The following is a 24,502-nucleotide window of genomic DNA, read 5'->3' as shown; positions in this document are numbered from 1 at the left end:
TGTCAAGTTTATTTGCATTTAATTGAGCTAAAAGTTCTAATCATATCTTTAATTCATCTTTATTTGTCTTGAATTCTCCTTTTTCTTTTTTGATACTGGTAATTTGGTTTTCTTCTTTTTCCATTTTAGTCAAAATAGCAAATAATTTAGGTATTTTGTAGTTTCCCCCCAGTAAAACAACTTTTTTATTTATTAACATGTTGGGTTTTTTTGTTTGTTTTCAATTTTGTTGACTTCTTCTTTGATTATATTGATTTCTAATTTGGTCTTTAATTGGAGTTTGTATTCTGTTGGCTTTTTATTTTTTTACTATTTTTAGTTGCATTACCAATTCATTGTACTGTTCATTCCCTTTTTTGTTAATAAAAGTATTCAGAGAATGATTTTTTCCCTAGTTGCTACTTTGGCAGTACTCCAAAAATTTTGGTATGTTGTCTCATTGTTATCATTACTTTTTATGATGTTCTCTGTCATTTCTATGAGTTGTTCTTGAACACAGTAATTTTTAACATTTTTTTTAGTCTTTAGTAGATTTTTAATACTTTTTAGTGATGCTTTCTTTAATATAATTTTTATTATATTGATTAGTAAAGGATATTTTTAATATTTCTACATTTTGGCACTTGTGAGGTTTTTATGGCCTAAGTCATAATCAGTTTTTGAAAATATGTCATGCACAGCATACATACACACACAAATCTATTTATATATGAACATATATTTATAAACATACATATATATTCTCTTTTCTACTTCTGTTCCCTAATAATCATCAGGTGTCTATCATCCAATTTTTCTAAATTTCTATTCAGTTCCTTAATTTCTTTTTTCTTTTGTTAAATTTATCTAGACCTGATAGAAACAGATTGAGATTCGCTACTATTATCATTTTATTCTATTTCTCCTTATAATTTATTTAGTTTTTTTTTTCCATCAAGTATTTAGAAGCTGTGCCATTTGATTCATATGTCTTAAGCATTGAGAAGAGAGAGAAAACAGTATGGCATAGTGGATAGAGAGATGGCCTTAGAGTCCGGGCAATCTAGAAAAGTCTTTTCTCTGACACACATTGGGTGCTTGACTAATTAAGTCACTTAAACTCTTAGTATCTGAGGCAACTCCTGATCTGCATTAGTAGAGGGCATTTTTTTTTCCATCTGGAGTTTCTTCATTAAGAGTTAACATGAATTGAAAAAGAATACCAGTATAGTAACAGGCCATAGAAAAAAATATAGCAGGATTTTATGGAGACTAAATTGCAATTACACCTTGAATATTAACTTAACCTGTGAATAAAATGGAAGAAGGTTCAGATTAAATTAGAAAGCAAAATCCAATAATAAGTTGCTGCTTATAAGAAATGCATTGTAACATAAAGATCCATTTAGTTTCCCAATATGTAAAATGAGGATGATAATAGCTCCTACATCACAGGGTTGTTGTGAGGATAAAATGATGTAACACATGTATGATCCTTGGGGAGGAAGGTGAGGAAGACAGCTGTCTTCAGGTAATGGAAGGATTTTCACATTGAGGAATCAGACTTTTCTTCTTGGTGGAACTAAGAGCAAAGAGTAGAAGTTGCAGAAAAATGGATAGAATCTCTATATGGAAAAGCGTTCCTAACAGAACTGTCCAAAAGTAGAACGGATTGATTTAGGAAGTAATTAGGTCTCTATCACTGGAGCTCCTTAAATGAAAGCTGGGTTGTACTTTTCTGGGATGTCCATGTAGAGATTGTTGTACTGTATTCTTCTCTTGAGTATTGTGTTTTGTTCTAAGTGCCATATTTTAATAGAAGCCATTGCAGTTTATTCAGAAGAAGGGAATTAAGATGATGAGGAAACAGTCAAAAATTGCACATGAACCTAAGTTGAAGGACGTGTTCACCATGAATAAAAGAATTCTTGAGGGAGAGGAAGACCTGACAGCTATCTTCAAATTTTAGAAGTGTCTTGTATAGGAAAGATTAGACTGTTCTGTTTGACCCCAGAGGGAGGAATCAGGAGCAATAGTTGAAAGTTACATGAAGGAATAATTAACATTGATGTATGGTAAACTTCTTAACCATTAGAGCTATTCAAAAGTAAAATAAGCTGCCTCAAGAAATAGTTGGCATGTTCTTCCATCACTCCAAAAGTATTTGGGTGATGTCAGGATGACTAATTGGTGGTAATATAGAGGGAATTTTCAACTAGGGATGTTTTGTTATGACCTGTGAAACTCATTCTTCTCTGGAACATGTGATTTTATGAATATCTGGAAAGAAAAGAGCCAAGTATTTTGTTTATGTGGGATTAGGACTAGACCTGTTATTTCATTCATATAGAAGTTCTGAGGAGAGAAAACGCACTCTACCAAGGCAGTCTGGAACCTTTCTGCAACCTCTAGTCTTAGAAAGTTGCCTAGAATACTGAGAGGTTAAGTAACTTGTCCCGTTATCACATGGTCACCATGTGTAGGAGGCTAGACTTGGACTTTAGTTTTCCTTACTCTGCAACTACCTGTCTATTCACTAGTCTATGTTTTCTCTTACTTGGAAATATAAACATCTTTATTGTTTAGAGAAATTGGTTATGCATTAACAGCTGGTATACATTTTATTTAATTGATACTATGGAATGGAGAAAACATTTAGTACACCAATTTGGAGGAAGAATTTGAAAAATTATGAGATATTGCTAGATGTCGTGGCATACATTTGCAGCCCCTGGTATTGGGGCAGCTGAGCTGATAGATTGCTTGACCTCAAGAGTTCTGAGCTGCAGTAGGGCTAAACCTGATTGGGTGTCCATACTGAGTTCAATGTGATGGGCTTCCAGGATGGGGGTGGAGAGTAGGCATGTTTACTATGGAAGGGATGAACCATCCCCAGTTGGAGCTTGTCAAAGCTTCCAAAGCTTCCCATCATCAGTGGGATCATGCCTCATTAATGTTTTCTGCACTTCCAGTTAGGAAAAGTAGAAGACTAAGTCAGAAAGACAAAGTCTCAAAGAAAGAGTATGAGATATTGAACAAAAGAATTATATTTTAACTGTAAGTTCTAAGATAAGTTGTTCATGGTGTAACTGGAATCAGGGACTTGCTTCAAATCCTTGTTTCATCTTAGACTCTCTGAGCCTCAGTTTCCTCATGTACATAATGGGGCTAATAATAGTTACACAAACTGTCTCATAGGATTGTTGTGAGGAGACTGCTTCAAGTGTTACATAAATGTAAGTTATTATTAGACTTTTACCAGAGGGTAGAAGGGAAATGTAGCTGTTACTTGTCTTTCCTGTTTTTTACTCCCTAGAATTAGGATGCTTAGACTTTGATAGTTTTGTTAAACTTCAGAGGGGAAGTGTCTTCTATTTTTTCCCCCTTTAATCAGAGTTGTCTCTGGAATGGTGAATGAATGATTCCCTGTTTATCAGAACAATTCACATATTTTATCCAATAAAGTTAATGCTTATTTTCCCCTAAAGCAGTTTTCATCCCAAGGCATCTGTGCTGAAGAACTATATGAATATATTTCTTTTATTCTGTGATAGTACCGAGTGATATTAAAAGGATATACTGAGATAAAATTTCCTTTTCATCCTATAAACGCAGGAAAAATCAGAGTTCCAAAGTTCCAAGGTCATATCTCCTTTTAGTCTTAGTAGTATAGAATACAAGAACATTTTATAACTTTCAGAATTTAAGAGCTTTCAGTGTTTGGATATTTACAACTAAAACACCAAAATATTAAGCACTACCCCCTCTGAACACACACACACACACACACACACACACACACACACACACTTATTGGAATTTATCACTTAGCTCTGGTAAGAAGGACAAGAAACAAAAGCTAGTGCTATTAAGTTTTTTTTTTCTCTTGAATTACACAACTTAAAAAAAGTACATATAATCACAGATTTCCAACAAGCTTCTTTTTAAAATATTTTGTGGATTTTTTCACATTTGCTGTAATATTATCTGAAGTAATACAATATTAAAGGGAGTATTTTAAATTCACCTTAATTAAGCTACAAGAATTATGCTTTGCTTGATGTAATGAAGAAAGAGAATTTAAAATGAAGTAGCGTCATTGTGTTCATTTGTAAATAACATATTGCAGCCAACTGTTTCTTAATTACCCAGACTATTGATAAATAATCCAGTCCTGCTGCTCTCCACAGACAATTTGCTTTCGATCAGACCAGGCAATTCAAATAACACTAATTATAGTGAAACTCTTTTGTAGTGAATTCTTGTTTGCCATGGGGGAGTACCCCAGTATAAGAGTAAAAGCATTCCCCCTCTGATAGTTTCCTGACACCTAAGACACATACTCGACATTTAATTTGTTGAGTGAGCAGAAATTGAATGAATAAAAATGTATAAAGTTGTATATAGCATTGAAAAGGACATACACAAGACTTTAACTACTTATGTCTTACTTTTTATGATACAGTTGTGAATTATGTTAATTTAATACCTGTAATTAGAAGGTGGAACAGATGTTGAGACTTAGTTTAAAGATATATGGCCATTAGAAAAACTTATGTTACCAAATGAATATTCACAATGCGAATGATTTTTTTTTACACTAGTAGAAAGATCTGACTTTACTAGAAAGAAACTAGGACTTTCGGAAGTGTTCTATATCAGGGGATTCACTATAACATGATATCACTGTATTTATGATTTTATGGTGTTAAAATGAATATTAAATGAAACAAAATTCCCAAGGATTACTCAGGAGGCAGCTAAGTACATAACATTTTGTACAGATGGTTGGAAGGCACAATTTTGCTCCATCACTGCATCCGTATCCTTGAACGATTTCGACTGAAGACAGCATTTCTTTGAATTTTTCATTAAACCAGACGTCTTGAAATATGAATTCCTTTTATGTTTCTGTGAGTTTTGGCTAAAAGAACCCCAGTGAATAAATCATACAATACTACATGTCACCAGCACTTGTGAATATTTCTGCTTTGTTATTCTATTCTCAGTAGAGCACCATTGATTATCAAACTCAGCGGAGAGCATTTTATGATCATATATCTCCATTAGCTCCTAGTTTGACTACCATAGATTTTTCTGGTTAAGTCTGCATTATGTATTAGGAAGCCTATCTCTTCAATACAAAGTTTGATTTTATTCTTTCCAAACCTAGAACTCTTATTATGTATTATGTATAAAGATTCTTATCTTTTATATGTAAAAATAAGAGCACTGTCTTTGTGTAACTGAAATGTATGCCATCTTTTTTTCTTGATTCACAGACAGCATATTTGACTATGAAGATGAATTTCTACAATGAAATGGCTGTCAGGGTAAATATTTCTTCACTTGTTAAACAAATGAAAAGTCAATTGTGCTCTGAATTTGCTTTTAATAAAATGAGCGAACTAGAATAATATAAACTTGATTGATATGCTGATGGTAAGGAGAGGAAATATCATATAGTTAAAAAGTTAAAGTTATACTAAATAATCTGAGCATTGTTAAAATTTATGGCAAGATATAAATCATATAAATGCATGTTTTAATATGTTGTGTTTCTAAGACATAGTAAAAGAAATACCTAAATATGAGAAATAAAACTTCTTTTAATAGAAGAAATGGAAGGTCATATAGGTTCTAAATTCTACCAAATATATAAGTCCTCTTCAAAACATTCCTGACAACTATGATTCAGCTTGATTATTTCTAGTGGCAAAAACCACATAATTCCATGAAGTAACCTTTTTCAGACAGCTTTGATTGCTTGTTTGTTTCTTCTTACACTGGATCTAACCTACTGGCCTGTACCTTAGGTCACCCCCTTTCCCACATGATAACTCTTCACATATTTGAAAATAGTTCACTTTATCCATGTCTTTTATTCTCTGGGCTAAATATTCCCAGTTACTTCAACGATTCTGTATATGGCAGAATTTTAAGTCCTCTCGTTATCCTGGTCAGCCTCTACTGGTCATGCTACAATTGTTCAATGTACCTCATAAAATGTGGAGCACAGAAATGAATGCAATAATCCAGAAGTTATTAAACCAGGACCGATTTGTAGTGGGCCTACTTTTTCCTGGAACAACCACTAAAAATCTATTCTTATGATTCAGTATGGCACAGAGGTGACTTGATTTTTTTGAAGGCCATGCCAGTAGATTGCAAGCTCTGCTGGATCCTACCAAGCTAGAAAAACTGGGTATGGGTTCTACAGAGGGACTTCATGTATTTTGTCTGAGTAATAGCCTAAATTCAAGTAGTATCATTACAAGTTTGACTGCATGGTGTTGAAGTTTGACTACAGCAATTCATAAAGACCAACTTGAAAGCATTGAAGAGTTGTCCTCTGCTGTAGTGTATCCACACAGCTAAATACAAAGATCACAAGTATTCTTGGTCTGAAAATTAGGTTTTCTTTCACTATTAGATGAAACTTTTGGTCCACTGACTTGATACTACAGTTGTTTTTTTTTGTTTGTTTGTTTGTTTTTTTGGTGAGGCACTTGGGTAAAGTGACTTGCCCACAGTCACACAGCTAGTGAGTGTTATGTATCTGAGGCCAGATTTGAAATCAGGTCCTCCTGACTCCAGGGCTGGTGCTCTATACAAAATTTGTCATGAACTATCTAGCCAGGTCTCTTAAAAAAATTCTGATTTACCCTCTATAAGTTGGTTTGTACAATTGGTTTTTTGAAGCTAGGGTATAAAACTTCATTTACATTTATCCCTATGGTGTTCTATCTTGTTAGATTTAGCCTATTTATTGTTCCAGTCAGGTGAGATCTTTTTGGATCCTGTTAAAGTCATTCAGTGTGTTATCCACCATTCCTAGATTTGTATCTTCCACAAATTTAATAAATGTGCCACCTATGTTTTCATGTGAGTCTGACAAAGATACTAAATAGGAGAGAACCAAAGGACTATGTGATCCTGGACAAGTTATTTAACCTCTGTTTGCCTAAGTTTCCTCAACTATATAATGGGAATAATAATAACACATATTTTGCTAGATGTGAGGGACAAATGAGAGAATATTTGTAAAAAGTGCTTAGCACAATGCCTGGCACCTAGTAGGTGTTTAGTAAATGCTTATTTTATCTATTCATCTATTTTCCCTTGATTCTTCCCCATGTCTACCAAATAAGAAAATGATAAGTAATGCAAAAAAAAATTAAAATAGAATCTGAGTAAGAAGGAATTAAAATTAAGCTGCAAATAATTTTGCCACCTATTTCTCAAAACTACCTAATCCAATACCTTTAGTGTTGGTCATGGCAGGCAGGGTGTTAGTATACTTAGCATAGGGTATTCTGGGTTTCTTGGCATAGGCATGAGAAGAATGTAGAAACCCTGCTCCCTTTGCTATTATTGTTGAGGTCTAAACTGTATCAGAGAAATCTTGGGTCCAGAAAACACTGCTTCTCAAGAACTAGAGCTTCAGGGTGCTTAGATCAGATTGCTTTCCATCTCTCAATGTTTCTTCTCCTGTTTTGGTTTTCTCTGGAAATTTTTTTCTTGTGAAAGTCCCTCACCCTTTGAAATTTCTGATGATGTCTTAATACATGGAATCATTGGATAATAGATGCAGAGCTGGAAGGGGGCCTTGGAAGTCATCTAGTTCAATGCCCTCAATTTTCAGATTAGGAAACTGAGGCCCAGAGAGATGAATTGACTTACTCAAAATGCCACAATTAGAAAGTGGCAGGCTTAGTATTCAAACCCATGCCCTCTGTCCACACCATTTTCTGATCTAAATTAAGTAGAAACAAACATAAAAAATATTTGACCTAGTCAGTAGTAACAACCGTTCCAAATGCTCCTTTCAGTCTCCTCAGGAAATCTTAAAGAATTTGATTTTTGCTCTGTACTAATAGAGGTAAGTTGCACTTAGATCCTGACATAAATGACTGGTATATATTAAAAAAGCAAAGCCTGTGGGCATATGAAAAGACAGGTAATGTCAGAAAAAACATAGGAAAAATTAAACTCTTTCATGTTCAAGTTAAAAAAAAAAAGATCACACTTTTTATAGCAATGAATTCTAATAAACCCTAACATAAGAATCATCACAATACAGATTGTATAGTTTGTGATAAGGAATTCAACATCCAAAAAAAATAAAATCAGAGACATGACCTTGAATATCGTAAAGCAAAGATACAGTTATAAACTTCTACAGTCATTTGGAATGTCAACATTATGCTCCAAATCCTTTACAATGGGCATTAATTTATGGTGTCCATGTATTATGTATGGTCTCTTAGAAGGTGGGCACAAGAGATAGTAGCCTGGATTTAGAATTAGCAAACCTGGATTGAAATCTCAGATCTACTGCATAATTTTTGGGTGGCCTTTGGCAAGTCATTTAAACTCCTGCAATCTCATTTTTTCCTCATCTGAAAAATTAGAGAACTGGACTATATGATCTTTAATGTTTCTTCTAACTCTAAACCCTTCATTTCCATGACAGCACAAGGAGATCCCACTGAAGTAAAAAAGTGTAAATGCAACACAAAAAAACTCTAGTGTAGCATTAACTTGAACTATCCAAAGTTAGTATCCTTGCTATAGCAAACATTAATTAAATATTTAATCAATAATAATAGTTTTTCATAGCTTCATGAATTTTAGAGTTGAAAGATGAATTAGAGTTCATTTACTTTAATTATCCATGAATTTTCAAGTGAATCAATTGAAGTTCAGACTTTACTTGCTTTCTTAGAATTTATAAAGAATGGATAGTCCGTGACTTAAAAATGTTGACTAGGAAAGACTGAACTAATGCCTTCTTTGTTTACTTACATTTCTCTGTAGAAAGCAGAATAAGTAAAAATCATACCATTGAGCATTTAACATTCTTTTAAGACATCACTAAGGACTTAACAGAAGCAGCAGAGATTAAGAAGAGGTGGCAAGAATACACAGAAGAACTATTTAAGAAAGATCTTAATATTACCACTAGCCATGATGGTGTGGTTACTGATCTAGAACCAGCCATCCTGCAGAATGAAGTCATGGGCCTTAGGAAGCACTGCTAACAATAAGGCTAGTGGAAGTGATGGAATTCCAGCTGAGCTATTTAAAATCCTAAAAGATGATGCTGTTAAAGTGTTGCACTCATTTTGCCAGCAAATTTGGAAAACTCAACAGTGGCCACTGGATTGTAAAAGATGTTTACATTCGCATCCTGAAGAAGTGCAATACCAAGGAATGTTCAAATTACTGAACACTTGACTGATTTCACACGCCAGTGAGGTTATGCTTAAGATTCTTCAAGCTAGGCTTCAGCAGTATATAAACTGAGAATTACTAGAAGGGCAGGCTGGTTTTAGATGAGACAGAGGAATTAGAGACCAAATTGCCAGCGTTCTCTGGGTTATGGAAAAAGCAAGGGAGTTCCAGAAAAACTTCTCCTCAGCTTCATTGACTACACTTAAGCCTTTGACTGTGTGGATCACAACAAAATGTGGCAAATTCTCAAAGAGATGGGAGTACCAGATCATATCACTTGTCTCCTGAGGAACCTGTATTAGGACCAAGAAGCTATAGTTGAAACTGAATGTGGAATAATGATTAGTTTAAGATTAAAAAAGAAGTATGACAAGGCTGTATATTGTCACCTTTTTATAGTTATATGCAGAGTACATCATGAGAAATACCAGGCTGAATGAATCAAAAGCCAGAATTAGGTTTCTGGGAGAAATATTAACAATCTCTGTTATGTAGATGATACCTCTCTGATGACAGAGAGTGAAGAGGAATTAAGAAGACTCTTGATTTCACTCTTGAGAGTGAAAGAGGAGAATGTAAAAGCTGGTTTGAAGCTTAACATAAAAAGAAAGAAAAAAACAAAACCTTGGCAATGAGCCCCACTACTTCCAGACAAATAGAAAAAATGGAAACAGTGGCAGATTTTATATTCTTGGGCTCAGAAATCACACAGACAGTTACCACAGTCATGAAATTTAAAGATGCTTTCTTCTTGGAAGGTAAGCTATGGCAAATTTAGATAACATACTAAAAAGCAGAGACATCACTGTGCTGATAAAGGTACACATAATCAAAGCTATGGTTTTTCCAGTAGCAACGTATGACTGTGAGAGTTGGATAATAAGGAAAGTTGAGCACCACAGAATCGATGCTTTTGAGTTGTGGTGCTGAAGAAGACTTTTGAGAGTCCCTTGGACAGAAAGGAGATCAAATCAGTCAATACTGAAGGAAATTAATTCAGGCTATTAACTGGAAGGTCAAATACTGAAGTTGAAGCTTAAATACTCTGGCCACATAATGAGATGACGGGATTCATTGGAAAAGACCCTGATGTTGAGGACAAATGAAAGCAAAAGTGAAAGGGGATGGCAGAAGATGAGATGGTTAGATAGTGTCATGAAGAGTTAGTGTAGGATAGAAGGGCCTGGCATGCTATGGTCTATGGAGTCACAAAGAGCTGGACATGACTGAACAACAGCAAGGACTTTACTCATGAAGATTTAGAAATCAGAAGTTTTCTTTCTTCTTCCTTTGCTTTCTCCTCTCCTGCCACCACCCCATTCAAGAAGAATTTTGAAGGGGAAAAGAAGTCACAGAAAGTTAATTTGAGATGGAGAATGCAGCAATCAATATAAGTAAGAAGAGAGAAAGAGAAGAGACAGACAGACAGAGACAGAGAAAGACAGAGAGACAGAGACAGGGACAGAGAGACAGACAGAAAGAAAAACAGAGAGAGAGAGAAACCTAGCTTTAGATCCCTTGTTATTGGTTTTGACCTTGTACCTGTTGTTGTAAATATTAGTTGTTATTGCTACAGAGTAATTTTCTACTTTAATAATTTTAATATTGGAGGGATACTTTTTTGCTTTCACTTGAGTTATTGACTATGAATTTTCAGCAACAAAACAAAACTCAGTGAGGGAGGGATTCTTTCTATAAGCAGATGGCTCTTGGTGTATCAAGGTTTTGCCATTTGTTTTAATGCTTAAAATAAACATTATTTATAAGAGCACTTACATTTTGATGTTACTTAATGAGGAATATGCATCATTGATTTGACTAGCTTAAGAGGTCATTTAGAACTTGCCCGTTAACAAGCTGTAATCTGCTGAGCACACAATGACTTTGTTTAAAATTATCTATTCAGTGCTGATCAATGATAATAATTGTTTTGTACCAATCACTTTTGAAAGTTGCTAATTACTTTGAAGGGCATGCACACCAGTCATTTTTTGAAAGTACTAACTCATTCACCTTGGAATCAAAAAGAAATATCATTGTTAAAATTTGCACTGCCTTGCAAAAGTAAAATTTACATTCAAGTGTTGTGTCAACACTTGAATATCAATGCTACAAGAACATATATTAAAAGTCCAAAAAGCCACACATTACTAAAAGAAGTAGTACAGGTAGTTCAATAGACGTGTTATCATAAAGGAGCTCCTTATTACAAGACAGCATCGGGTTAGATCTTGTTAGGTAAATCAGGTCTTCTGAAACACAACAAATAATAGTGTTGATTGCCTCCGTGAATGACTCCTCAAGAAAAGATGCTACCTTATTGTTGTCTTTATTTCCTTAAAACATATAAATATTGTGAAACAACTATCATCATAAAAATTCACAAAAGTCTAGAATACTTCTACATCTAGCTTTTTGGGCCTTGCACAGTTAAAGATAAGGCCAAGTTTTGAAGTTTTCAGTTTTTCTTCTGTTACTTTTGACTCCTTTTTCTGCACTTTTACTGCCCATATTATCTATTTTGACTTTAAGTTCATATGCCCCTCCCCGCCCCCCCAGTCTCTTCACCCGTCCCACATAACAAAACGAAGACCCTGTTATGCCTTTTGTCACTTGATGATTGCCTGATTGTACTTTGATGTGGGTCAGTTTCAACAGGTTGTTCCTCCCATATGTCTCCCATGTTGGTCTATTAAGGGGCTACACCTGGTTTATTGCAGAAGCACCTTTATAGAATTCTCTATTAAAATTTATTTTTATTTTTAATAGATTTTATTGATATATTTGGTTTTTGCTTTGTCTAGATTTTCTCTGGTGTCTCTCCACTTCCTCCTCTGAGAGAAACATTTCTTATAACAAAATTAAAAAAAAAAAACAAAGAGAAAAAAATTAGCAAAATCAACCAATACATTGAAAAAAGTATGACATTATATGCAATGTTCCACACTGATGGATCTGCCACTTCTATAAAGGAGTGAGAAGGGGGTGTCTTCTCATATTTCTTCTTTGGAACCAAGCTTGTTCTCAAAATGGAGAGAGAAGAAGACAGGGTCAAGCTAATATAGAATCAAGCTAAACTGAAAAGGAATGAAATTCCAAGAGAAGTAGAATGTTTTTGGAAGCCTTTGCAGATCACACTCTGAATGAAAGGAATTAGGTAACGGGCTAGAAACTACCTAATCTTAGGGCAGAGAAATCACCAAGTATGGAGAAGCTTACAGATCAAATTGGTCCCAAGGTTGTTATTAGGAGTTTGCTCTAAGAACAAGCTTGGCTCTTTCTTTGATATCTTTGGGGTATAGGCCTAATAGTGGTATTGTTGGGTCAAAAGGTATGCACAGTTTAGTATCTGGGGGCATAGTTGCTTTCCAGAATGACTGTAGCAATTCACAGCTTGACCCTGTACATTTTCCTTTTTTTGTAAAACTTTGCCAATATGATGAATATAAAGTAGAACCTTTTAATTGGTTTAATTTATGTTTCTCTAATTATTACTTATTTGGAGAACTGTTTCATATGGCTATTGATAGTTTGGATTTCTTTGTTTGAAAACCATTCATATCCTTCAACCACTTATCAATTGAGGAATGACTCATTCTTATAAATCTTAATCAGTTCCCTATGTATCCTGGAAACAAGGCTTTTTAAAAAACTTGCTACAAAGATTTCTGCCCCTCCTCCAACGTCCTCCTATAAACTAATTTCACCTTCTAATCTTTGCTGCATTAGTTTTGTTATTGGGGCAGCTAGGTACTGCAGTGGGTGGAGAGCCTGGCCTGGAGTCAGGAAAACCTGAATTGAAATCTGACCTCAGATACTTACTATCAGTGAGATTGGGCAAGTCTCTTAACCCCTGTTAGCCTCAGTTTCTTCATTTCAAAATGGGGATAATAATAGTACTTACATCTCTGGATTATTGTGAAGATCAAATGATATAATAATTGCAAAGTGTTTAGCCAAGTGCCCAGCATGTAGTGTTATATAAATGTTAGTTTTCCTCTTCCTCCTCCTTACTTTTAATGATTAATTTAGGAATTTAGAATACTATGAAACTGTTATTAGAAAAATATTTTGAATGCATGATAGTATTCAATAATTGCTTTTTGTCCACCTAATGTTTTTTAATAAATCTACAACTTAAAACTTTGGTCAAACTAATGTACTACTTTATAATTGAAAAGTCATGATTATATTGGATATTATTTTGATTCAACATAAGAAATATTTGAGCACTATTATTTTTCCTACAATATTAAATGTAATAAAATATATGTTTTTATGTAAACAGATTCAGAAGTGCTGGCGATCATACAAAATCCAGAAGTACTGCTTTAATTACTATTACTTGAAGGAATATCTGAGAGCTATTTCTGACACCAATCAAGCAATCAGGTGATGAAAACAAAAGTAAAGTAGTGAAACTTTATCTAAAAACAAATGATAATAGTAATTTCAATTTAGGGGCAACTAGGTGGTACGGTGGATAGAGTATAGAGTCTGGAGTCAGGAAGACCTGAGTTCAAATTTGGCCTCAGACATTTACTGGCTCTGTGACTCTGGGCAAGTCATTTAACCCTGTTTGCCTCAGTTCCTCATCTGCAAAATGAGCTGGAGAAGGAAATGGCAAACCACTCTAGTATGTTTGCCAAGAAAACCCCAGATGAGGTCATTAAGAGTTGGATATGACTGAAACAACTTAACAACAAAAATTTCACTTTGTCTGGCTTGTTTCCTACCTATTACCTATATAGAAATTTCAAAAATACTAAATGTGATCTATTTTGCTCTTGAATAATTGCTCAATGAAATTTTAAGAATGTTTTAAGTAAGTTTGGTTGGATTATGTCATCAACCTCAAGATAAAATAACATCATTAACATATAATCTGATGCTAGCTTATAAAATGTATTGTTTTAAAAAGAATTTGGTTGATAGGCATGAGATGTGTTTTTTAAATTAATAATTAAAAATCATTCTAGTTTTTGTACTGTTGCATTGAATACGTGTGTGTTTGTTGGGGGGGATGTATGCTTCATTTTATAGGGGGGGTGTGCGTGTGTGTGTGTGTGTGTGTGTTTATAAACTTGGACCTATGATTGAGGAAAATTCCTCTACCAATTTAGACGAGCAACTGTTCTACAATCTATAGTCTTAGAGAGTTGCCTAGGGCAGCGACAATTTATGTGACTTACCCAAGGTCATGTAGCCTGTATGGGATAGTCATAAGGCTTTAACTCAGGGCTTCCTATACATTTATATACACACTTATGCATATAGTGAGTGCTATACAAATGCTTATTTCCTTCCCCTGTACACATGTAACACTAGATGTTCTTGGAAGCATAAGGAGTCTAGTTACTCCTAACCTCCTACCTCCTGCAGATAAAAAGAGGAGGAGGAGGGGAGCCTGCTTTCTTGGACCAGCCCTCAGCAGTACCATGGCTTCAATTGGGTCATCCTTCCATGGAAAATCTAAATAGGTCCTGAATTCAAATTTTAAATTTCTACTTGGGAGAGTTATATGATCACTCGTAAAACTAAACTGACTCGATAACCCTCAAAGAGGACTTTAAATGTGCCGTAACAGAACAGCAGAATCCTAGTGTGAATCATCTGGAAAATGAAACCCTTATGCACGCTCTGATCTCAAGTAATGGCATACCTACAGATAAAGGGAACAAACTGCTTTTTAAAAAGATAATTGAGCTTATGAACCATCAGCAGAAGTGTGTGATAGCAAAAATGACTTTTTTTTAAGGGCTCAAACTAAAAGTTGAGATGGGGGAGGGGAGAAGAAAGGAAACATTCGTCAACTATTGGGCTTCATGGCCAAGGAAGGAGTGGAAGTGGAGAATGAATAAATTCACCAAGTCCTAGTAGCATGGTAAAGAAGTGTTGTTATTCAGTCATGTCCAACTTTTCATAACCCCATTTGGGGTTTTCTCAGCAAAGATACTGGAGTGGTTTTTCATTTCCTTCTCCAACACATTTTATAGATGAGGAACCTGAGGCAACTAGGCCTAAGTGACTTGTCCAAGGTCACAAAGCTAGTAAGTGTCTGCGACTGGATTTGAACTTAGGTCCTCCTGAAAATAGGCCCAGCACTCTAGCTACTGTACCACCTAGCTGTTCCAAGTAAGAGAAGGACATTGAGACAAATAGCATGTTCTTCCTATACATATTATGCCTTGAACAGATCAGTGACCAGAAAAGACTCCATTGCTTGTGATTCTATTTGATCTTCTGAGGGTAGCAGTGCCCTTATGTGGGATCAGCCCTTCCTCCTTCTCACCTAGATCTGCCATCCCAGTCTTCCCCATGCTGTGTGACTCTTGCCTCTCCTGGTGTTTGAGAGTCTTCTTTCCCTTCCTGACAGCTCCCTGACAATATAAGGTACGCATATTTTACCTGGATCTGTGATTTCCCAGATATGGAGAACTACCTTCATTCATGCATGTTGGCAACTCCTCTTTAACTTACAATCATAGAGAGTCTGTCTGGGACATTGAGGAGTTAAATGAGTTGTCTATAGTCACACAGCTACTGACTGTTAGAGGCAGGAATTAAATGTAGGCCTGCCTGACTCCAATCCTGACCCTCTAACTTCTAGATCATGCTGAATTACACACATATATGAACATGCATACATACATGCATGCATACGTTCATACTACATGCATAAACATATATAGATTGTGTAGCTGGAATTTTACAAAAGCCTGGGCTACTTTGTGTGCTGATGCATTTGTGGAGGGAAAGCTAACTCCTGATTGGTGCAGAGTATGCTGACACAATGCTACATTGTGCCTACAGGAAGGATGAAGTTAGGTTAGAGCATTATGGGAGAGAGACAGGGTGGTTTGAGATACTCTTGGGGAAGAAAAGACTTTGGAAGCTACAGACATGTTAGGGAAGCTAGCTTCTTAACATATCGCTATTTCCTATTTGTCTCCCTATTAACTTTGGATAGTTTCTCCTGGGGTGAAATTTTTGGGGCCCCCCTTTCGGGCCCCTCTAGCAGAGATTTTTTCTTGGCCACATCTAAAGATTACTTTTACTCATGCTTATTATTTACCTCCTGATATATTCTAATTTGTATACTTTCTCTGATTTCTCTTTCCATGGATAAATGAGTTTACTCCTTATTTGTTATAGTCATTTCTGTAACTAGCATTTAGTAGGAAGGAATTGAGAAGGTAAGTGTAAGCTAAAGGCTAGCAACCACGTAACTGGCTTTTTTCAGAACCAGACTTGTACCCCTAAACTAGCAATATTTAGAGGAGATAGATATAATTCTAGTGTGATACCCCTCTTATGGATAGACTGGGAGATCTTCTCCTGCTATCTTCAAGTCTTCTTTGGAGAGGGGTGGGCCAGATTCCCAAGATATCTCTCCATGTCATTTGTGAAGCACATTTAGACAATCCATGTGGAAATACACATCTTATACACATACAATCTTACATGTACATATAAACATAATACACGCACACACACATATATGTGTATATATATATATATATATATACATATGAATCTTATTAAAACACTGTTGAGTATAAGTGGAATTCAGTCCATGACAGGTTCATCTTGTACCACATATGTAGAATTTAGTAACTAAGGTATGAAAAGGCCTCATTTTAGTTATGGGGGCTAGCAATAAGTCTCTTCTTTTTTGGTCCAGTGAATTTTTAAGACAACTAACTCATTTAACCTCTAGCTGGTGTTTATTTATATGGCTATGGGGGGAAAGGGAAGGGAACAAACATTTATTAATGCTAGATACCCTCTATGTGTCAAGCACTGTATTAAGCACTTTACAAATATTATCTCATTAGAGATATGGATTCAAACTTGTCTATAAATGACTTGTAGTTCAATATAAGGAAAGTTCAGAATACTTTGTTTAGGTATCAACACAATCATCATGTCTATCTTACAAAATCCCTAGGAGAGCCAATTTTATTCCCCACAGATAGCTGATACTGAACACATTTTACTTTGTTGTAATTTTTTTTTAAAGTGAGTCTCACTTAGATCACTAGTTTTAATATTATTAGGATTTGGAGATTTCAGTGGCCTACAAGATTAATACAAATTACCAAGGTAACATGACTGCCAAAAAAACAGGACTGCATTTTTAGGCTACAATAAGGGAGCTGAGAGTTCCACTGTATTCTGTCCTGGTTGGAGCTCAACTGGAAAGTTGTGTTCAGCTCTGAGTATCACATTTTCATAAGGACACTGATAACTTGGAAGCCCTCTTGTATGCACCCTTAGGAAGGTGAAGAGCCTGAGATCCTTCCATACAAGTATCATTTAAAGGAACTAGTTGGTTAGCTTGCAAAAGAACAGGTTTAGGGGAGGATATTGTAATTGCCGTTACACATTTGAGAAAAGGGATTAGATTTGTTCTATATAGCCCAAGAAAACAGAATAAGGAGTAATGGATGAAAGTTGCTGAATGACAAATCTGAATTTGATATAAGAAAATTTTCCCCTAACAATTAGAACTATTAAAAGGTGGAATTGTCTGGCTTTGGAGGTATTGAATTTCTCCTCACTCTGTCTTCAGGCAAAAACTGAATGACTGACTCTTCAGCTCAGGATTACTATAGATGGTCTTTGAGGTCCCTTCATTTCTAAGATTCTATGTCTCTGTGACTTTGTGGTTTAATTACTGAACTCTCAAAGGGACCTCATTATAGTACACTTACCTATGGACCAAAGAACACCTATACCTAGGACAGTCTTACAGTGAAGAGGCTCCTTTGTATTTTGCCAACTATTTTGTAGCTGCCAAAAAGAGAACATCTTGGTTGCTATCAACTTGATATGCTAGTACTTTTAATTTGTATTTACTGAAAATTCAGTTTAATTATACAAATTAGGTGATTAGAATTATTCACTTAGCTAAGAAACTGTATTTCCCCCTTCTAATTCATGAGTTCAAATTACATGAACATATAGATAACTTTTCATGTCTGTTTTCATTATCTTCATCAGTTTTATCTTGTTCAGTATCAAACACTGGCTTCAAGGCACCATGTTAGGGTGTTATATTTTCAGTTTTTTTCTTCTTATTCGTTCAAGATTGTTATTTTATGGCCTGTTTGTATTCTAATGGTGCTCCTAACTGAGGTTAGAGTATAACCCATGTCTCTATCCTAGGCTTTCTTCTCTTCCCTGCGTACATTCTCTCTCTTGGTGACCATATAAGCTCCCATGGATTAAATTAATATTGCTATGCAGAAGAATTCTAGATCTATATTCAGTCCTCATCTCTCTCTTGAGTTTTAGGTCCACCAACTGCCTATTAAAACTAGAAGTCACTAAAGTATCTAAAAATCAATATGTCCCAAACAGAACTCATTATCTTTTCTCTCAAACCTTTCCCACTTCCAAACTTCTCCTGTTACTACTGAGGGCACCATCATCCTCCTAGTCACCTAGGCCTGTGACCTCAGTGATATCCTCATCTCCTTACTCTCACTCACTACATAGCCAATACACTTCCAGATATCGTTATTTTTCTCTTTATAACATTTCTCATATATGTCATCATCTCCCCATTCGCAGAGCCACCGCCATTGTTCAGGCTCTCGGCAACCTCTTGCCTGGACTACTGCAATAGTTTTCTAACTAGTGTCCTTTGCCCCAATTTTTTCTACCCTCCAATTCATACTCCACTTTGCTGCCATGGTTTTTGATGATTTTGCTGCCATGATGTTTTTTTTTTTTCTTTCTTTTTTAGGCAATTGAGGTTAAGTGACTTGCTCAGGGTCACACAGTTAGTAAATGTCAAGTGTTTGTCCTAAGGCCGGATTTGAACTCAGTTCCTCCTGACTTCAAGGCCAGTGCTCTATCCACTGCACCACCTAGCTGCCCCCATGGTGATTTTTCTAAAGCATTGATGTCACCCCTCAATGAGCTGAAGTGGCTCCCTATTACCTCTGGGATCAAATACAAAGTCCACTATTTGCATTTAAAACTCTGTAACCTAGACACTTCCTACCTCTCCCATCTCCTTTCCATGTGCTCTATGATTCAGCTACACAAGCAACCTTGCAGTTCCCTGAGCATGACACTTCATCTCCCACCATCCCATTTTTCCTTAACTGCCCCCCATGCCTGGAAGCCCTGCCCCCTCACCTTTGCCTCTGAGTTTCCCTGGCTTCCTTTAATTTTCAGCTCAAACCCTGTCTATGTCAAGAAGCTTTACTCCGTGCCCTCAGCCCTTGCTGCTGCTGCCTTCCCTTTCACATTACTTTACTTTGTGTAGATACGATGTGCATCTAGCTTTTGACATACCTCACCCAATAGAATGTATGTTCCTCAGAGAAAGACACTGCATTTTGTATTTATTTATACCCCAAGGGTTTGGCACATAGTAAGCACTTAATAAATGCTGACTGACTTCTCTGTTTCTGTTGAAAGTACTGTCATCTTTCCACAAACCTGGTGCGCAAATTTGATGTTATCACCAATTCCTCAGTCTCATCACACATATCTAATAAGTTACCAAATCTTGCCTCTTGCCTCAGTCTCCTTCCCATTTAGTCACCACCCTGGTTCAGGTCCTCATCATCTCATACTTGGACTATTACAAAAGCATCCTTACTGGTTTCAAACCTTTTTTCACTTCAGTGCCTCCTCCACATAGCTACTAGTGTGATTTTCCTAAAGTTCTGGTCTGACCATATCAATCCCCAGCTCAGAAAACTGAGGAACAAATATAAACGTTCCTGTTTGGCCTTTAAAACCCTTCTCAGGCTACCCCTAAACTGTATGTCCACTCATATGACACATTGCTCCCCTCTACACTTCACACTTTCTTCATACATTGTACTCCAACTGTACTTTTGCATTAGTTTTTCCCCATGCCTGGAATATATTCTCTCCTCATCTTTGTCTCTTAGAATTCCTCGTCTCCTTTGAGACCAGGGTCAAGCATCACTTTCTACATTAGGTCTTTCCTGATTCCCCTAGCTTCCAGTGCTCTTCCTAAAAAACCACGTTGTGTCTATTTTATATCTATCTCATATAAACACTCTCCCTGGCTACTCCCTCAAATTTACTCGCACTGGAAAGTTCAAGTGTTCTCTGAGGGTGGCTACTTCTAAAACTGTATCTCTGGAGCCTACACTGGTATGTTTCCCATGAACAGTTAGCCAGTAGATTCAATTAGCTTCTAACAAAGGTTTTCATTCTAATGGCATATCAAGAACAGTAATTACAAACTGCCTTCCCATATAACTTAGGGCATATGATCCCACAAATACAACCTTGCCCGTAGGGAGAGTAAGCACAGACTATTGCAGTGAAGCATATGTATAAAGTTTATATGCTTGTCCTCAATATCTTTCCTCTCTTTGGAAAGTCCTCATTAAATACATTAGTGGATATTTCTTCTGGATGGTTAGCTCAACGGGGCTTGCCCTACACTGAGTATGGCATCTCCCCCAGGGAAGGATGTATAGCTGCAATCCTTGACTGGAGTACTGCTGTGCTCTTAGAAACTGATCCCTCAGAGTCTTGGTTCAGAGACTTGCCATTTTCCAGGGATGAGGTGAGCAGAATTTTCATTTTTTTTCTTTTTCATAATTCTTCTTGGTTCAGGGTAATGTCCTCTCAGTCAGAGACCCAACCTAACTTATGGCAAACATACAGCACATTTCCAAGTCTTCATCTTTGCAGGGTAGGCTATGGTCATTTGCTCAATATTAATCAGCTAGCGCTGAGGTTAAGGGTTCCCCAATTTTGTAAACTGTAAATTTCTCTTGTTCTATGGTCTATGGTCTATGGTCCATGCAAATGAATGGCTGGGGAAAAGGTCACCTGGGGGCAAGTTCATTGTCTTTTCTAGTATTTTCATATATAAATGAACTGCTTAAAGTAGTCCATCCTTTATAAGATACAAAGAAGCTTACTCAGAGTAAACATGAAAAATGATTCACTCATGGGAAAGATCCTATCCTGTACTAGGTGCAGATGCATTTTAAGTAGGTTCTACCCTTATAGGTTATTGTTCCTCTTTTTAAAAATTTTATTTTATTTTATTTTTAAATTAATTTCTTTTGATTTATCAACAATCACTTCCATAAGCTTTTGAGTTTTAAATTTTCTCCCTGTCCCTCTTTACCTCCCTCCACAAGACAATGTGCAATTTGATATAGGCTCTACATATACATTCCTATTAAACATATTTTCACCTTACTGATGTTGTAAGAAATAGAACCAATAGGAGGAACCATCAGAAAGAGGAAATGAAACAAAACAGAAGAAAAAAATAGCAAATAGTATGCTTTGATCTGCGTTCAAACTCCATAGTTCTTTCTTTGGATGTGGATAGCATTTTCTATCATGAGACCTTTGGAGAGGTCTTAGATCCTTGCATTGCTGAGAAGGGCTAAGTCTATCAATGATAGTCATCGCACAACGTGGCTGTTACTGTCTACAGCATTCTCCTGGTTCTGCTCATTTCATTCAGCATCAGTCCATACAAGTCTTTCCAGGTTGTTCTGAAGTCTGCCTGCTCGTCATTTCTTATAGCACAGTAGTATTCCATTACATTCATATACCACAACTTGTTCAGCCATTCCCTAATTGATGGGCATTCCCTCAATTTCCAGTTCTTTGCCGCAATAAAAAGAGCTGCTATAAATATTTTTGTACATGTGGGTCCTTTTCCCATTTGTATGATCTCTTGGGATACAGCCCTAGAAGTGCTATTGCTGGGTCAAAGGGTATGCACATTTTTATAGCCCTTTGGCCATATTTCCAAATTGCTCCCCAAAATGGTTGGATCATTTCACAGTTCCACCAACGATGCATTAGTGTTCCAATTTGCCCACATCTTTTCCAACATTTATCATTTTCCTATTTTGTCATGTTGGCTAATCTGATAGGTGTGATGCAGTACTTCAGAGTTGTTTTGATTTGCATTTCTCTAATCAGTAGTGATTTAAAAAATTTTTTTCATATGGCTATAGATGGCTTTAATTTCTGAGAACTGCTTGTTCATATTCTTTGACCATTTATCAATTGGAGAAAGACTTGTATTCTTATAAATTTAACTTAATTCTCTATATATTTTAGAAATGCACTTATCGGAGACATTGGTTGTAAAAATTCTTTCCCATTTTTCTACTTTCCTTCTAATCTTGGTTGCATTGACTTTGTTTGTGTAAAAACTTTTCAATTTAATGTAGTTATTGTTCCTCTTACTTGCCTTTTATATCCTATAAATTTGCCGAAGTTTGAAAGGGGCATACTCTTACGTGTACATTTTTGTCTCTTCTGATGTATTAGCTCCATAAGGACAGGTACTATTTCATTTCTCTCTTTGTATTCTCAGGGCCTAAGAGCTTAACAAATGCTTCTTGTTGTTGTTATTGATTGCTTATTGCTCAACCTTTCATATCAGGCTAGATGTCTTATTTATGCTGGTCTCTTCTATTTGTTTATAGCTGAAATTATTTTGTAAACTGTAAGCAGGTATTAAGACATTAGAAAATGAACTATTTGGAAGTGCTTTCCAGAGGTTATTTAACCCATCTTCTGTCCTTTGGACAAATATAAATAATTTTCAGGGGAAAATAGGCTAAATTAGAGTTTCCTCTGTTCAACTCCATATAGAATGCCATTTTGTGGCATAAGTCTCAAAGAGCATGTCTGTGGAACACAAGTTTTAAGTGACCCTACCAAGTAGAAAGGTTTTGAATTCTGAACCAGTGTTTGACTCTGTTTCTTATTAAAGGACAAGCTTGGCTGAGTTTGGGGAGACTTATGAGTAAAAGGTTGGTGATCATGTAGTAAATATTTTTTGGCCAGTGTGACTCTTGAAATCACATTCTATCATGTGGGGTTACAATCTGCAATGGTGAAAAAAGTAATAGTCCTGGTAAAACTATAGTTCCTTGAAAGCATTTAAGTATATTGTTGTTGTTCAGTAGTTTCAGTCATGTCCAACTTTTTATGACCCCATTTGAGGTTTTCTTGGCAAAAATACTGGAATGGTTTGCCATTTCCTTCTCCAGGTCATTTTGCAGATGAGGAAACTGAGGCAAACAGTATTAAATGACTTGCCCAGGGTTTTACACCTAGTAAGTGTCTGAGGCCAGATTGAATCAAGGTCTTTCTGACTTCAGGCCCAGTGCTCTATTCACTGTGCAACCAAGCTGCCCTATTTAAGTGCATTACATGAGGTTATTAAAATTTTGCAAACCTCTGTTGACCTTGGACTTAAACTTTGTATAGTTAATAGCCATAGTTCATCTACTCTATAGTTAATAATATAGTAAATTATGCAACATATTTCTAAGAAGATATTTTCTTACCAAGACTAGGCCTCTTACAAAGATAAATGGGTTTGATTAATTTAAAGGCTGAGTATGCACTTGGTAGACATGTACACTCATAACCTCTAGCCTGATATGCAAAAACTGCCCCAGGTTATGAACAAGAAAATGATGATATGAAATTAAAAATTAGGTACAGAGTTACAGATAGGTCACATTAATAAAATATTATTACCTTGGAGTACAGGAAAAACTAACATGCTTTACTTTTGAAGAAAGTTCAAACTGAATATAACATTCCTTTAGTGTTTAAAGAGATGTAGTTGTTGATTGTTAATAACTCGTAATGGTAACTGTGCTTTGAAGTTGTTACTTATAAAAGTAGGTTGATATTTTGAACCCATTAATTTTCTAATAGAGTTTAGATAATTAAATATTCTAGATATTGCACTTTACCTCAATTTTTGTGTATTATAGTGATTTTAAATTTTATAATGATCTTGACAGAATTACCATATTTAAAAGTATTTATTTTTATTGGATAATCCACCTGACCATGTATTCCCATTATCAAAAGCTTTTTGGGGCCCCCTTTTGGTTCTGGGATAAAATACAAACTCCTTAATCTGGCACTTAAGGTCCTCCAAATCATTCTCCAGTTTAGTGTCTATCTAGACTTATTTCGTTTTACTTTCCATTCTACACACTCTACATTGTAACTAAATTATTTCTCAAATTAGATGTTTAATCTCCAGCTTCCATGCTTGGAGAGAGAATGGCATAATAGAGATTGCTGGGCCTGAAGTCATCCAAGTCTTGCCTGAAGACCTCTAATGATGGGAAACTCATGACCTTCCCAGGAAGTTGATTCCACTTTGGGACAGTTCTGATTGTTGAGAAGTTTTTCCTAGCATCAAGTCAAAATGGTCCTCTTAGCAACTTCTACCCTCTATGTTCAAAAAGAATAAATCCATTCCTTCTTCCAC

The 24,502-nt window shown here is 35.8% G+C and overlaps 1 protein-coding gene across 1 annotated transcript in view; it reads left to right on the top strand.

Moving 5' to 3' along the window:
• Positions 1-24,502, top strand: part of SPATA17 (spermatogenesis associated 17) — a 259,479-nt gene that overhangs the window by 62,686 nt on the left and 172,291 nt on the right. The window contains exons 4-5 of the mRNA XM_027871578.1: positions 5,262-5,312; positions 13,505-13,608. Of these exons, the coding sequence (XP_027727379.1) occupies positions 5,262-5,312; positions 13,505-13,608 (155 nt within the window). The remainder of the gene's footprint in view (positions 1-5,261; positions 5,313-13,504; positions 13,609-24,502) is intronic.

Source organism: Vombatus ursinus, unplaced genomic scaffold (genome assembly GCF_900497805.2).
Source record: "Vombatus ursinus unplaced genomic scaffold, bare-nosed wombat genome assembly UNPS02014798.1, whole genome shotgun sequence".
Lineage (NCBI taxonomy): Eukaryota > Metazoa > Chordata > Mammalia > Diprotodontia > Vombatidae > Vombatus > Vombatus ursinus.
Note: the sequence above shows the minus strand (reverse complement) of the source record. Positions and strands in the feature narration are given on the sequence as shown.